Source organism: Cinclus cinclus, chromosome 2 (genome assembly GCF_963662255.1).
Source record: "Cinclus cinclus chromosome 2, bCinCin1.1, whole genome shotgun sequence".
In the NCBI taxonomy this organism is placed as follows: Eukaryota; Metazoa; Chordata; class Aves; order Passeriformes; family Cinclidae; genus Cinclus; species Cinclus cinclus.
In genome coordinates this window covers 91,074,503-91,091,208 of record NC_085047.1, presented here as the reverse complement: position 1 = coordinate 91,091,208, position 16,706 = coordinate 91,074,503, and the positions used below count along the sequence as shown (strand labels likewise).

Below are 16,706 nucleotides of genomic sequence, written 5' to 3'. Positions count from 1 at the left end.
GAATTTTTTTTCTGGTATCTAAGCTGAACCTCTCCTAGTGCATCTTAAGGTCACTTCCTGTCATCCCTTTATTGAATATAGAAGAATTTTAACTCCTATTTTGTATAAAATCTAACTAACAAAAAGCCAAAACACATGAAGGAGGCTGGAACAAATTGAATACTTCCTGGAATTTTTAAGCCTCATTTGATAAACAACAAAGAACTACAAAGAACTGAAGAACATCAGCCATTGGGGACATCCCCTCGGTACTTGGTGCCCCTTTTACTGTCAGTCTGTGCACCCTCAATTCTCCTCCCATGTTCACTGGCCGGAGACAGCTGCCCCTGCCTCAGTTTTCTAAGTAGGTGGGAGCCTGTGTGAAGAGCAGTGAAAGCAGGCTAAGTCTAGAGTGTTAATTCAATGACAAATATGCCATGGCACAAGCCCACCAACTCCTCTCTTGCTGCAGCAATGAGGAAGATGCTCATCAGCAACAGCTGATCATGTCCCTGGTGCAGCAGAGGTTTCTAAGCTCAGAGAACAGGGTACAAAGAAAGTTCAATATGGTCTCCAAATCTTTTTAGTGTTTTTATTGACTGTGCTTGAATACCAACCTACAATGCTGTCAGGGCAAATTCTCCCTAAATACTCCCCTCATATTTTTAAGATTAGGTTATCACACAAGCCCTACTCCCACAGGAAACCAAACATCCAAAATGATCCTCTCTCATTTTCTGACCAGCCCTGTGCTGCCTTTCAGTATGACTCTACACAGTGCAGTCCATCCTGTCAGTAGCTACCACCAAGCATCCCCCTCTCCCAGTGTCTCTGACCACTAGCATCACCAGTGACCCATGAAGCACTTAATCATCCACATGGAAAGAACTCATCTTCTGGGTCTTTCTCTGAGCTTGTCACACACAAAAAAAAAGGTGACAATGCTCATCCTGAAAGCTGGGTTCTGCAATATACCTAGAGAAGACATGCTGATTTGGGAGTTTAAAAATTCAACGAGCAGGAGGGAAAGCAGAGGCAGGTGCCCCAGCCCACTGAAAAGCGAGGATTCATGTGGAGAGAGAAAGAGGACAGGAGGACCAGAGCCCAGCTCCTGGACAGACTGTTCCTGACCACTTCTGACTGCTGGATGTCTTCAAATGGTGATGAAGCACTGCAGGAAAGACACGATGACACAGATCCTTTCCTGGATCTTCTGTTATCACTGCCAACAAAGCACTTTGCTTCTGTTATTCCTACTTTTTGTATCATTTTAAAGGTGGGTGAAACAGCTGGGAGAGGAGATGCATTAAATAGCACAACAAACTCCCCAGAGTCCCCCAGACAATCACAGTGACTTGAGGCACCAAACCTATTTCTTGCTCTCATTTGTGGGGTAGACAGGGCTTGTCTCTCAGCTCTACACACTGCACAAGGCAGCAAATTCAATGCTGTATCTTGTTGGTTTGGGCTTTTTTAACAAAACAGACAAAAACAATTCTTAGCAAGAGTGATTTCAATGGTGTAAAATTCATATGAAATGAACATCAAAAGTGGAGAAACTGGAAAGCAAATGTGGCTCTTGAACACCATGTGGCTCGGAACACCTCTGTACTTCTTGTAATGTGCTGCTGACAAGACAAAGGGAGGAAGACACCAACCTTCCCTTCAGATACTTGCTTCCTGGTTTTAGAAGCCAGGGATGAGGGGGAGATGGCCATTTAACCCTGGCCATTGAGCTCTTGTTTATTGGGAAGCACAAAATGACCTCTCCCTGGCTGAACAATATTATTACAGATCATGAAACATCTACAGTCTCTTCTTAAAAAAGCACTGAATTATTTTTAACAGTACTGACCATCATGGAAGTTTACACTCAGAAGTGAGACTAACTCCACATAAAAGGAAGTCCTGTGTTTATCAAAAGGACAGATAAAACTCTAACTAGGAAAAAATTAATTTTCCCTTCTGCAATATAGATCAAAGGTATCATGCTTTCCTTTTACAAAAAATGTACTAATTGTTAAAAAGGTTTAATTGGTTCAAATTTTACATTGCTGCATGACTGTAAAATATAAATAATCAGATGTTTCCCACTAAGATCTAACACCACAATTACCTACACAGCAGAAGAGAATAAGCAAAAAATTTCATCTCATGGCTGTCAGCTACTATTTTACTGTATTTTACAACGTGTGTGTACGACTCTATTCTCCCAGGGGGCTTTATGATTTGTTTTAGAAAGATCATATGAAAAAGAATGAGGCACTCCACACAAAACCTCTTGGCTTAAATGCAAGATGCTCTGGACTGAACACAAAGACGTCCTCGCCTGCCTCTTCCACAGCACTGCACCCTCCCCACACAGAGCTGGCCAAGCAGCAGCAGCCCTGGCACTGATGCATCGTGCCCACTCAACATGCTGCGGATCACACTTCTGCCAGGAAAGTCTGTGCTATTTCTGTGTCTCATCTCATGACATTTTAGCATGAAATCCCAAGGAGGCTCAGGAATGAGCCTGTCATGACGTCCCAGCATCCTCAAGGACCAGGTGCCTTGCAGCACACTGGGACCCACTCCCCTGTCTCCTCTCCAGCCAGCCCCTGGCTGGACATCCCTTCTCCCTCACACCACAAGCACAGGTCTGTGGTTTTGGGGTGCAAGAGGAAGCTGCGTGGGTGGACTCCTATGATCCCTTGAGGACACATCCTCTGCAACAGGGGTTCCCCATGGGCACACGTCCAGAGATGTGGCCAGACCAGCCACTGTGCTGTGCCACAATACACAGCCATGTCTGACAATAATGTATAATTTACTGGATTGGATATGGACATAAGTATGGATGTAACTGCCCATCTGACAAAAGAATACATATTCAGGGAGATAGATATATAGATAGACAGATATAGATATACAGTATACATACCTATATTTGTGTGTATCATGTTTACAGACATCTAAATGTAAGTTGAAATCAATCAAAACACAATCAAAAGAAAATCTTCCTTCTCCTTCCTTCTAATTCCTTCTACTTCATTGTATTAAAATAATTACAAATTTGTAAATTATTGCTGTTATTGGAAATGAAAACATTGATTTGCTTATAAGGATGACAACATTGTAAACCTGGTACAAGCTGAAATAAAAGCATTTCAAAACATATATGAAGGCAGCCAGTAAAGAGGTAGCATGCTAAAAGCTGTTAAAGCTGTTTCTAAATTAATTTAGAAATTAAAAAGTAAATTTATAGAATCATGTCTTTTTATAGCAAGTCACAGAGGAGTTTTTATATTGGAATTGGCCTGAAAGTAATCCACAAATAAACATGTTCAATAATATTTACTGAAATTATCATTTAGGAAAGTAAACACGATACTGCCTGTGTTTGGCTGACTTCTTGGCTGTTCCAGGGAAGGCAATCAGGAGGCAGCACATCAAGCACAGCAGTGCCCCCTTCATTTGGTTAGGGTCTAAATATCTTAACCCAGAGGTCCACCCACTACTGCAGTCAACATTTCAGATCTCTCTCCCTCTACTCATCTTGCACCTAAACCCACTTTAATGATACATCAACGGCAGTGATTAATGAACCTTTGTCCAGAAGGGGAAAGACTGTAACAGCTTAATGAGACAGTAATACATATTAAAATCAATATTATTCAGATTATGAATCTATTCTAGTCCTCCCTCTGAAAATAACTGAGACTGTAGGAGAAATGATCATTAGCATTTTGATAACAATCTTGCCAGCCTTCTGTTAAAATACTTTCTCTTTAAAGTAAAACTGGGATTTGTTATCTTATACAAGCAGACCACTCTAAAATTAGCAATGGCAAATTTATATTGGTTTGCATTAGATTTACAAAAAACTTGGAAAAAAAATTAATGCTAATTTGCCTGAATAATCAGGCAAATGTGCTTGTTGCTGTAGCAGTGGAAAGAAACTCTAGGCATTGACTAAGAACCAGCCGCTTCTCATAAATACCATTTTTGTGCACAGAAAGGCACTCCTTAACCATATACAGCATTAGTTTCACTTGTCTGATAAATCATATTCCTGTTGACAGCCAACATGAGGGACAAATTCCTTCCTACCACAAATCTTTAAGGTATCTTCAAAAAAAAAAAAAAAAAAGGGCTGAATGCTGCAAAGTAGAAAAAGGTTTAAGGGTTTTGCACCTTTGTCCCATTGCCACTGCAAGCAGACAAAATTTTCTCAGCATTCCTGAGTCAAATTATATTATGCAAACACTATGGTGAAAGAGAACAGTTCCATTTCTCCCTTTTTTAAATTAATGAATCCCACAGCTTTCCTTCTCCTCCTGGCACCCAGTGCTGTGAACCAGACAGCTAAGTCCTCCCATTTCCAAAATGGGACAAGATGGAGACCTGCTGCAGAAACAGCTTTAAAGTGTTCATGAGGATGTGCAACCCTCAGAAACCCCTGCCCTCAGTCAACCACATGCAAACAGACCAGTCACACCAAAAATCCCAACCACTCCGACAGGACAAGAACCCAAACTTCAGCAGGGGCCAACCCATGCTTTGAAAGTGCCAGAAACCAAGAAAACCAAGACAAAGCCAAGCAAGTTTTTTCACTCTTTAACCCCTCAACAGCTAACTCGCAGATGTGAAAGACTGAGCCCAGTGCCAGGTGACAAGTCCTTCCACTGACACCCTGAAGAATTTCATCAGCTCCTTTGGGCAGATATTCAGCTAGCTATCACCTGAGCTCACAGGTCACCCCAGCTAACAGCAATGATTAAGCAGCAAGTCCTGTGGAACCAATAAAAGCTACACCCAAAACACTGGGCAGAAAGTGCTCTTGATTCCAGATGTTTTACATTTTTCTCTCTGCTTTTGAAAACAGAATGTCTTTTTAATACCAAAAGTAATACTCTCTCCTTCTGTTCTTCCCCTAAGAGCCATCTCATGTATATGTATCATTAAATTAATGTCTGTTCTTTCTAACAGAATAAAAATGTTCAAATTACAGACAAAGACAATTAGATTAAATTACGAGGCACATGCTCTGGTTTTTCTTTTTTAAAGCTATTCAAACAATTTTAAAGGTTTTTCAGCAATCCTCTAGTAACACAAGCAAAACTTCCCACAAAGAGGACGTAATAAGTTTAGTATTACTGCTGAGGACGATGGTAACAGAGCCAAGTGAGTAAAACTAGCACATCAGCAAACCCCACCCCCCACCCCATACAGTCAGGGAAAGGCATGGCTCAAGCTGTCAGAGGAAACCAAATGGGAAAAGAAAGGATATGGGGCTGGCATGTCGGGAGAACCTATTCCCAGGCTCATCGGCATCATGCACTAGAAAGAAATTTTTCCCATTGTTTAATTATCGGGTTTTTTTTTTTTTTCCTGTGTAATGGTCAGACCAGTAACTTTCCAGCCAAAGTACCAGGCTGCTCCAAGCAAGACGATTCTGTCATTAGGAGCATTTTGGTTTGGTGCAAGACTAGGGATAAATAGGCAGCTTTCAGCTGGCACTGTATTTCCCTGTCACTCCCTCCCCAGCTGCAGAGGCACAGCTGCTGTGGGAGCTGGGCAGCGCCAAGGTCATGCAGCTTTCTCAAATCCTGTAGTTTATCTTTGTCCAGGCTCTCATGTCCTGTTAGAACTAATCTTGGGTTCTTCCCATGATAGCTCATGGCAGATTGGGAAAACCTGTTGTAAAATATCAGATTTTAACAAGACTGCACTGAACATGCTTGCAAACATTTAGCTTGATACGTGATGAGTGAATGCAGGAAAGCTGAAACCGTGCACACCCCCAACAGTTTTAGTCTGTAGAAATCACAAAGTCCCTGAATACTGAATGAATCCAGTGCTCTAGAGGTCATCAATTACAAGGTTGCAATGCTTAAAGACATTAATCAGAGCGAAATATTAGTTATAATGCCTTCTGAAGCTTAAGGAAAGGCTTCTAAGAAAGAATGATCTACAACTTTGAAAACAAGTGTCATCTCACAGCCAAAGATGTTTCAGGTGGGTCACTGAAGTGCAAAAGTAAACTATGTTTTTTATCTGAAATTTAAGCACTTTTTCTTAATAGAAACAGCACAAAATATTGAACAGTACAATGAAATTAGAGGGGACAGTATAAAAATAACAGTGCAAAACTCAATAACTTTTCAGCCTTACCCAGCCTTTTCAAGTTGAAATTGTAATGCGGTTATTAGGCTAAAATTATGAGACACCAGACAAAAATAACTCTACAGCATAAGAAAATACCTTCACAGAGAAAGAAATCCTCCATGGTACAAATAAAATATTGTTGTAGCACTTCATGTGGCAGCTTATTGATCGTATGGACTCGGCTTCAACTAGAAAGAGCATGCGCAGCCTTCCCCTGACCTGCAAGCACAGGCACCCAGCATTACCAGCCAGTGCCTGCAGCCTGTCTGACCTGTTGGGCACCCAGCCAGAACCAGGAGTCTGCCTGAACACGAGCTGATAAGATTAGAAACAAGGAATACAGTGTACTATTACAGTCCATGCACAGCACACATCGCTGCATCCCTGCGCTGACGCTCCCCGCAAACAAAGTGCATCATCTCTGCCAAACCCCACACAACCACACAAAACAACCATCATAGCTTCAGTGTATACAGCAAGCACTTTACAATTTTTTCCAAAACCCAGCTCCTCTAGTTATAATTTCGTGTTTGTGGGGCGGCTTCCTTCGGGAGACTGAGAAGCACATGAGGGTGAGCTAGAGCTACTGGGGCAGGTTTTCAGCTGGGAAGTGTGAAGCCCAGAAAGGTTATGCAGCTCACTAGACATCAATGACCATGTTCTGCATGTGCCTTGAAACCATGGCAGAGCTTTAGGGCAGCTGGGCAAAAATTGCCATGGTTGAAACAGGTACAGGATCTTTAGGGATGAGTTGAGCAAGCCTATCCATCTGTCTTTGAGTAACCAGCTACCTAATATGGCACCCTGTCATATGCTAAACGGTACCAGCGTTCAGCATGAATCATTTAGAAGGATGAAATGCAGGGATTAAACTTAGCATTCACATTTGACATCAAGAGGAGTCCTAGAGAGGTATGTCACACTGATACAGGGTTTGGGACTAAAGGCACAAAGCCCTCTCCACTGTCCCACAACTATTTTAGGTGTGACAACTGAGCCACTACTGGCCACCCCAGATCAAAAGAAAAGTTCACTGTCAGCACTAGCACCCTTAGGTCACATCAGGTCCATCACACATTTTTCTAGCTTGCAAGTAAAATAACGTCATCACATGGAAAAAATCATGAGTAAAAATACTCCGTTTCTGGAAAACATAGTGGAAGTGAAGATGACACCTGTAAATGGCACATCTTCTGGAAAGTCTAAGTGCTCAGTGAATGATGAATTTTTCTGACACAGCCCTTCAGCAACCTCCTCTCCTATGCTCACTCATTTCTGTGAAGACAGCTTCAGCTGCTGGGGTTTTAAATACTTCTGGCTAGATTTTTCACAATACCCTTTAGTATGGTAGTTAATCTCCTGTGTCAAAACACATTTTTAGCCATCTGCTAGACAAAAAGAAAATCCTCAAGATCAGAGCCTTTGACACACGGAACATCACTCCTTTTTGGATGGCTTTATGACAAAGTTCAAGTGCTGATCAGTGAAACTACCGCATCAGAAGCAAATAAATCAAAGAGAATGAACAAAAGTAAGGTAAGTTCCTGGGCTTGTGTACATGGCACACTGCTGAACAGCACTCCAGTCTGTGCAAGTCTGACCATTAAAAAGGCAAGCTGAAGACTACCCTCTGCCCAAGACAAAGCATGTCCCCTACACAGTCCTCTCCTGCTGTAATACATATGAATGCATATAAGTGCCAGACTCTACCTGCTTCCTCTTGTGTAGCCCAGGGTGGGATCTTCACCGGATAGATAATGTAGCCAAAAAGGAAAGAAAATGGGTGCAGAGAAATACTGTGAGGTCTACTCCTTTAAACCACTGTACCCAGTCTAGGATGAGGCAGAACTCTTAAAATGTATCAGAATGTCTCTTTTGGAGAATTTCTAAAGAGTAGCTAAAAAGCTTATTTAGCAAATTAGCGCTGTTCCCTCTGCTTGCAAAACTTGCATGAAGCCAAGGGCTAGCAAATGGCAGCTTTCCTCCTGAAACAGTGAAATAGCTCTGCAAAGCTGATACACATAAGATGCATCATCCCATGCAACACGGGAGTGCAGCCCATCAGTCACTTTGCTCAGGCGCGGTGACACATCATTTTCCTTATGCGCACATCTTACTTTCCACTGGTACCTACAACCCCATCTGGTAATGCACCACATCCCAATCCATCACTTCGTCCATGTTCTCTCTTCTGGGAAAAAGGAGAGACATGTTTTGTTTTCCTAGGTTTTCTTTTTCATGCAAATGTTGTTCTCAGTTTGTATTATGAGCAAACAAGCAATAAGCCTTGCACCTGGAGTGGAAGAAGCCTGGTTTGGAAGGAAATTACTAAAGACTTGCATGCACTTAGCTGGCTATTAGATCTTAAGAACTCCTGAAAAAAAAAATAAGTGATAAACTGCAATAATTGTTAAAAAAAAAACCTCCAAACCCCCCACACTCAGTAAAGAACGAAGATTTAGCATAATGCCTCAACAATCTAAGGGAGTCATTTACTTTGACAGAACCTGAATTCCCCAAGCCATTCGACAGTGGTAATGGAAACAGAGGAGCCAATAAATTATAACCTTGTGAGTAATGCGCCTACCATTATAAACCACTCTCAGCCTCCTGTCTATTCCCTGGGGGGGGCAGGGGGGGGAGCACACAGTTGTTGGATTTCCTTTCCTTCATTCTTCCAGTGTGCTCTTTCAATAGTTGGACCCTTTTATAATGTCTAATACAAACTCTGCATTTAAACAGCTTTAATGTGAACATCTCAAAATATGCAATATCATTTAGAAAAAGTCTGTTTTTTACAGGCTGAAACAGAGGCATTGGGTCACACCATTATATATTGATAGAATCCCTAATATTGTTCAATCATATGTTAGTAGGTATGCACCTCTTCCAGATCTCTCTTACTGAAGATGTGTACCATGTACCTACAGTGTTTTAGGAGTGTTTCTGAAGAATGGTCTTGGACAACTTTGGAAACAGCACCAGTGCCCGCCGACTCACACCCAGCTCAGCCCCTCTTACACTGCTTTCAGCAGTCTGTACAGGTCAAGTCTGCAACAAACTATGGGAAAAGAAAGGCCAGAGACCCGAAAAAGAAATACAAACCCCACAGAGTTTTGCTCAAGTGATAAACAACGTGTTATTTCAGAAAGCAGCATCTACACAAAGAAGACTTCGGCAAAGTATAAGGTGCAGAAGCAAAACACAGGCATGATAGCAACACAGACACTGACCCTGCTCTGTCTTCTAAGGTTAATTAAAACTCTCACAGAAACAGATCCCTGGTGTGATTCTAACATACCAGTCCAAGGATCTGGGCAAGATTGAAGTCTGATAGAAGTGACCTTGGCTCTCTGCCATTACACTTCACAATGAGCAGTTTCCTTCCTAACCAAAAAAGCCCGTAATGGTATGTCCTATTTCATATACTGCATTATCTAAAATGAAAGGTAATAATTAGCAAAATAGCATAATTTGCATTTACGCAGGCAGCAAATCTACAGCAATTTCTGAAATATATATATATCTCACAAAGAATCACTTCTTCCTTCAAGGCAGCTGAGCTGTCAAAGACCAACACAAGAGAGAAAGGGACGCTATTCTTCTCTTCCATATTAGCCTCAAAAAGCTTGATTCTAGCCTGGATTGTACCATCTATTGTTTTGTACAGAGAAAGGTTCTGCACTCTTGTCTTGAGGACTGCTCAGCAATCAGCTGTATCAGCAGCTCCAAGGAGGATTATTCTCCCCTGCTGCTTTTTTTAAAAGCAGATTAGTTCAGACTTTCTTTCACTGTAATGAACCTTGTAAGGATCAAGCACATTGCATTGATTTCCAGGATAAAATTGTGCCATCAGTCAAAAGGCCAAGCAAACACTTTCACAGATCCACTCTGTCCCAGCAGACCCACTGCCCCAGAATTACCCATTAACCCCAGCAAAGGGAAAAGAATCACAGTTGTTAACCATAATAGCCAAAATGTGATTCTCAAGTCGTGTAATTTTGCTTTCTGTCAAATTCAGATGGGCAACAACCCTCACAGAAATGGACAACAGAACTGCCAACGCTCACCAAAGTGCTATGCAATCAAAAATAGAAAATTATAAAATGCAATGTGTTTTTATTTACTACATGCTATCTGCAATAATGGCTAGGGAAGCAACTTTTTAAAAGCCTGACACTTCATGGTAAAATAATGAAAATTCAATTTCTCTGAAAATTTGCAAATAGCTTTCCCCATCAAGCATTTCCTTACATGTGCATGCCACTGTAATATGCAAACTTTACTAGGACTTAAAGATTTGATAACCAGAGCTTGCCTTCGTGTTGGAGGGTCACAAAAGCCTAGTGAGGATGCAAGACCCTGCTCCTCCAACACACCCACTGCAGGTGTAACCAGCAGACCCTGCCTCCCACAAGAGACACCTGCCTGGACTTCAAACCAGACCATGGGATGTTGTACTTTGTACTTTACCTAATAAATGCAAACTTCCCTTTGTATAATGCAGAAACTAAGAAGACAGTTGTCTGCTGCGACTAAGCTTAGTTGAAAAACAAGCAAAAATATCAGCAGGCAGAATTCCATTGCTCTTCTTCTTCAAATTGGACAAGTCATTATTAAATACCTGAAGCTCATTGAAGACTACAGCTCAGTAATAAGCATCTACCTTCCAGAAATACTGCCTAGCATATTTCAATTCCAACTCCACGACTGAATTTTATGGAACAATGTGTGACATTTGCCATCATTTCCTGTAGGGAAAACTCGAAAAAATAGTAGAGGTCTATTCCTTTTATTCAAGGGAAAAAAAAAAAAAAAGGTAATTAATTAATTGAAACATTTACTATAGCAATACAACTTCACAAGGAATCTCTACACTGACCTTTTCAAATCAAAAGCCTAAACTACACTAAACTACAGCTCAAGCAGATTTTGCTAAAGATCAAAGATAATTAAACATATCCAGTATATATATGACATTACAAGTAAGATTAAGTTCACAATTTTAAGACTGTCTCCATTCCCAAGTCTCCTGAAGAGGTCCAATAGGAAATTTTATCAGATCCCATGAAAGAGCAATACAGTACAGTGGGAGGAACTGATCTTGTCCCCTCCGAGCCAATGAAACGCTTGTCATGGACTTCAAAGGGCTCAAGATGGGGCACTCGATTGAAGAGTTCAATAAATAAATGCACACGCTGCAGTACTCGCCTTCGACAAGTCACACACCTTATACATAAAAATGAAATTACGTTCCCTTGGGAGGGGAAGCTTCAGCACCAAACCCCGCTCCGTTCCGGCTGTCAGGAGGGCTCTGTGTGGCTGTAACAGCACCGGCAGCGCCCGGAGAGCGGAGGGGGAAATCCCGGGGTTGAGGAACACACCGGGATCGGGACCGGCCGAGCGCTCCCAGAGAGTTCCCCCGCAGGCAGGGCGAGGGTGGGAGCCGGCTCCCGCCCGCACCTGACAGGCACCCGGAGCAGCCCGACACGCCGGACAAAAGCGCTTTCGAGGCACTCTGTGGTTCGAGACTCCACGTCCGGGTCTGCTACACCGGGGCGGCCCCGGGGCCCGTCGGCGCAGCAGCTGTCCCACAGCCGGGATAAACCCACCCGAAGGGGGTGTCCCGGGGAGGTCCCGGCCGCTCCCGCCGCCCGCGGCCGCCCAGAGTACTTTGAGGACATCCCCGTCCGAGCCTCCCTTCGTTAGATCGGGGGGGCGACCGCAACAGCCGGCCACAAGTGCGGGGCAGGCGCTCGCCGGTGCCCGGGGCGGACACTCTCCGCCGCCCGCGGGACGTCCCGCCGGCAAACCGGGGCCGCCCGGCGCTCCGCGGGGACGCGCGCTCTCCCGGCCCGGCACCCACCTTTCCCAGCAGGGCGCTGCGGCTGGCGGCCGCCAGCTCCCGCAGGCTGGCGGCGGCCGAGGCGGCGGCGGCGGCGACGGCGCTGGGGGCGGCGGCGGGCTGGGGGTACGTGGGGGCCGCGGCGCTGGGGCTGCCGCTGGCGCCCCCGGCGGCGCGGGGCCGCTGCCGGATGCCGTCCAGGAGGCGGACGAGGAGGATGTTGGCGGGCAGCTCGTCCACGCCGCAGCCCACCAGGATGCGGCACTCGGGGCAGCGCAGCTCGTGGCGGGAGCTGACGATGCTCTCCAGACAACGGCGGCAGAAGGTGTGCTGGCACGGCAGCACCTTGGCCGTGGTGTCCAGACGCTCCAGGCACACGGAGCACTCCAGCAGATCCAGCAACGACGACTCGTCCATCGCCGCCGCCGGCTCCCGCTCCGCCGGCGTTCCGCCGCCGCTCCGCCGCCCCCTCGCCTCCGCCTCCGCCCCCGCCCCGCCGCCGCCGCCTCCGCCTCCCCTCCGCGGGGCAGCGCAGGGCCCCGACGCCCCTAGGGCCGCCGCGGCCGGCGGCGGCGAGGGAGGGGCGGCGGCGGGGCGGCGGCGGCCATCGGGGCGGCGGGGCCGCCCCCGGCGGCGGGCGGCGGCGACCTCGGGGGCTGCCCGGGCGACGCTGCCCAGCGCCGTGCGGCGCGGCGGCGATGCCAGCGGCGGGGAGCGCGGCGGTTCGGGAGGAGGGCACCTGTCTGCCCGCGCCTCCTCCCGCCGCCCGGCGCGGCTCGGCAGCTACGGAGGGGCCCGGCGAGGCGCCCGCCGCGCCTCCGCGCGGGGCGGGGAGCGCCGGGGGCCGCCCGCAGCACGGCGGCCGCCCCGCAGGCGATCCCCGCCCGCCTCGCCGCCGCTCCGTGGCTCCCTGTAACCCTACCCAGCGGGGCTCGCCGCCCGCTCGCCGCCGCTACTCCCTCCTCCTTCTCCTCCCGGCGGAGGCTCCCGGACAGGCGGGGGCAAGCGGAGGAGACCCTTCGGGAAAGCCAAGGGCACCCGGGCGGGGGCGGACAGGAGCCTCTGCGGGCCCGGCGGCCCGCGGAGAATGGTGTGGGTGTCGGCGGGCGGGCGGGCAGGGCCGGCGGGCGCGGCATCCCCGCGGGCAGCAGCGCTCGGGCCGGGATCGGGAGCGGAGCCGGGGCCCCGCCGGCCGCGCCATCCCTGGCGGCGCGGCGCCCCCTGGCGGGCGCGGCGGGAGGCGGCGCAGGGCCTCCCCCCGTCACCCCCGGTGCCCCGGGGCGTCCCCAAATAATGGTAAGTTAATTGTTAACGTATCGTACCCAACCCCTGAGGCGGCCGAAAGGGTGAAAATAAGAGGTCGCGCTCCTCTTCGTGCCGGGTGTCCTGTGTTCCAGCCAGCTGCCTGCCCGAGTTCCGTCCAGTCTCGCGGTACCCGCGTCCCGAAGGCTGCAGCAGGTTGTGCCCGGGTCCTGTGTGAGCAGTCCCTGCGGTAAGGGGAGAGACCCTGTCATTTTGGAGTTACACATCCGTGGTGTTATTAACCACGGGAAGTTTAAGAATGTGCTATACATGCCACTTGCACACGTCGACTCTGCACAGAGCTTCCCCTAGGAGAAGCTGCCAAAGAAGCCCTATTCTTCATAAAATATTTCATTCGACAAGTCCCTTTTTGTCTAACTTTCCACTATTAATACGATTTAGGGCCCTGCTTAACCCGGAAACTACAATTGAAATACACTGAAATCTTGCCAAAGAGATTCTTCCTTTGCGGTCCAACCCCTAACCCAGTCTTTTCTTCCATATATGTGCCTGTGCTGCAAAACAGCGCTTTTGGAATTGAGGGTTGCAATCCAAGTGCTTGCAGAAGCCCTCCTGTCCTTTTCTTAAGTGACACTTTTAAAACTGGGTTTTTGTGAGAGCCATGTCATGATGTCTGCACAAAATCTTTCTGTAAGCTTCATGACTCTACAGTTGACTTCCAATACACACAGAAAGCTGAACCTGTTGTGATAAGGGTAATCTAGACACTGTATAATAAAATTTACTAGATTTCATTATGTGAAAAGCCATTAATCTCTCGCTGCTCTTTTGCTACTCTAGAAAGAATAGATGTAAAGCCAAATAAAAGCTCCTGATTCAGAGCTCAGATCATTATTTGTTGGTGAGTAATATCCAGTAAGTAACGTCCAGTTATAACCTATAACCTTGCAGATAGAAATACCAAGCACAACAGTCTTAAGCTATAAATAACAGTGACTCCTGGAGAAATGTAGAATACAGTATGAAGGACTTGGACTTTCTCTGGACCAAAATTGTTAATTTAAGAAAAAGAAGTAGTGGAGAACATTTAATGATGAAAGGTGTTGTTTCAGCAAGGAGAGAGGAAACTGGAAAATCTGCAATGAAATCCATAATTATTTCAGCACCTTATACTGCTTCCTTCAGAGGTGAAGTCTTAAATGTCACTGTCCAAAAACATAAAAGCCAGAAGTGCTGTGTTACACACCAGAATACCTCCAGTGATTAGAGGGGCACTTCTCATCCCTCCTTCCTTCTGGTTGCTCCAGAGTTTACAACCAAACTACCCTGTCACCAGGGTACATAACCCCATACATAACCCCAGAGCAGGCAAAGCACACTGGATAGCCAGCACCAAAAGGTGATGAGAGGGTATTGGGGTATTAGGATGACTTAAAAGAGGTGCAGATGTGCAAAATGCTTATTATTCAATAGAAGAAATTGCTGACACACTTAAAATGAGAAACTGCTGTAATCCACCTGGAAAGTACCCTCTTAAACAGGAGCCAGTTGCCATCACAGAAGCAAAAAGAAGCAGAAGCACCACCAGAAGCAGAAGCAAAGCTACATCAGACCCCTGCAAGGGAGAGGAGGTCAGGGAGCTCTCCAACCACCCCAGAGGACTGCAAGGGAGGGAAGGAATTGCTGAGGGACACTGAGGAAGATGGAGGAAATGGGGAACCAGAGAAGGAGAGAGAAAAGGGGACATGAGATGAAAAAGAGGTAAGGAAAAAGGAAGGGGCACAAAGATTAGGAAGAGTGAAAGATTAGGGAGAGTGAAAGGCAAAGATTAGGAAGAGTGGAAGAACTGGCACAAAGGACTAGAGACAATAAAAGCACATTTTTTTAAAAGGAAGAAGAGACAGAAGAGACTTGCAAGTTGGGCTCCAACTACAGAAAAACACCTCCTAATTCTTTGATGTCAAGAGAAGCATTTTCAGACTTACAAATTTAGTGTGTGTTTGTGTGCCTCCCTGTACCTGGGACTTAATGAAAGTTAGGCCAGGCCAGGCCTAAAGGAAATGAAATAAAAAAATATCATTGCACATACTTTTTTGTTCTTGCCAAAGAGACCATGGGAAAAATTACATTAGATACTAGGAAATTAAATACTCAGAGTATTTAGTTTGGAAATAGAAAAAAGATTAAACTCTCAGAAGCCTGGGATAAAACACATGGAAAAAAAAAAGGGAAAAAGATAAAGATGTAACAGGTTTACTTTAAACAAATGTGGATTTTATTAATTTCCCTGTCTCAGCTGCCAAAACATCTAGCTACAGAATATAACTGTGAAGTGATTATTTGTGAACTAATTAAGTAATGTGATTAACACGGTTCTCAAGCAGAGGTGCTGCTTTACACACAGGGATGTAGCTGCACATTTTGCCACACATTCCTTGGTGAATGTGTTTGACAAGGCAGCTCATAAGCAACTTCTCTTTCAGGCTGTGTAAGTGGCTTCACTCCCATGGTGGATGTAAAGAATGACGAGTACCTGGAGACAAGAAGAGATTCAAAAAAGCAAAATACTGTTGCAGGAGAGTAGAGTGATGCTGAAGCATTTCAAGACTTCATTTGTAGTTGTCTGTAAATTCCGGCAATGTACTAGGTATTACTTAGTGTCTCAATTAAAAATTTTAAAAGGGTGTTCTGCTTTCATGGTTATTTTCCCTGCATGATCTGTCTTGCTATTTAGTTCAGATCAGGAGAGACTTGACAGATTTGGCTGTCTGCAGCTATATCTATGTTGGTTTTGAAGGTGTTTTCTCAGGACAGCATATGAACATTGCACCTTCAGCATTGCCTTCATGTATTTGCATGCTGCTCTTGAAAATGCCCAACTCTTTTGCAGTCTTCTGCCAGATGGGATTTGATTACACAGAAAGCATTCTCAGTTCTTGCTTGTATGCTTGCGCTGCTTTTGAGAGTCTACAGCACAATAACCATTCAGTTTGCATAGTGAGGGAACATTTGCCTACTAAATAACTATGATTTGCTCTATTTGTATGGGTCTTCCCAAACCTGGAAAGCATTATAAGAATCATAGGCATTATTATTTTAGAATGATTCAATGTGATTAAACTTATGGTGGAATGCACAGCAGTTCACTTTTACTACTGCATTTTCTCTATATGTTTAAATGATCGTTCAGTTATAGTTACATTACTTATTTTATTTATATTTAGATTTTAAAAATTAAAGCATTATTGGATTTCTGAATTGAGTTATATTAGTACTAAGCAGGGGGAAAGAAGGGGGCTTGTCAGCTTTACCTTTTCTTCCTTTTATTTGACCTAAAAAATCAGGTATATGTAACAAAAAAAAAATACCGAATTTCAGACCATGAAAATGCTACTGCAAAATAGACAAGTTTGACTATAGGATCTTCTCTCTGCTCCTTTGCCTGGAGATAAGATTTTTGATCAAGATC

At 45.4% G+C, this 16,706-nt stretch overlaps 2 protein-coding genes across 2 annotated transcripts in view; one reads left to right on the top strand and one right to left on the bottom strand.

Annotated features, from left to right (window-relative positions):
• The window catches only part of SH3RF3 (SH3 domain containing ring finger 3), a 242,854-nt gene extending 230,463 nt beyond the window's left edge, over positions 1–12,391 (bottom strand). Inside the window, exons 1-2 of the mRNA XM_062487937.1 lie at positions 12,043–12,391; positions 11,943–11,957 (exon numbers count right to left, since the gene is read on the bottom strand). Coding sequence (XP_062343921.1) covers positions 11,943–11,957; positions 12,043–12,391 — 364 coding nt within the window. The remainder of the gene's footprint in view (positions 1–11,942; positions 11,958–12,042) is intronic.
• Positions 12,392–12,672: 281 nt separating this feature from the next.
• LOC134057916 (translation initiation factor IF-2) lies at positions 12,673–13,470 on the top strand. Its single transcript, XM_062514959.1, has one exon. The coding sequence runs from the start codon at positions 12,673–12,675 to the stop codon at positions 13,468–13,470; it is 798 nt and encodes a 265-aa protein (XP_062370943.1).
• The last annotated feature ends 3,236 nt before the right edge of the window (positions 13,471–16,706 follow it).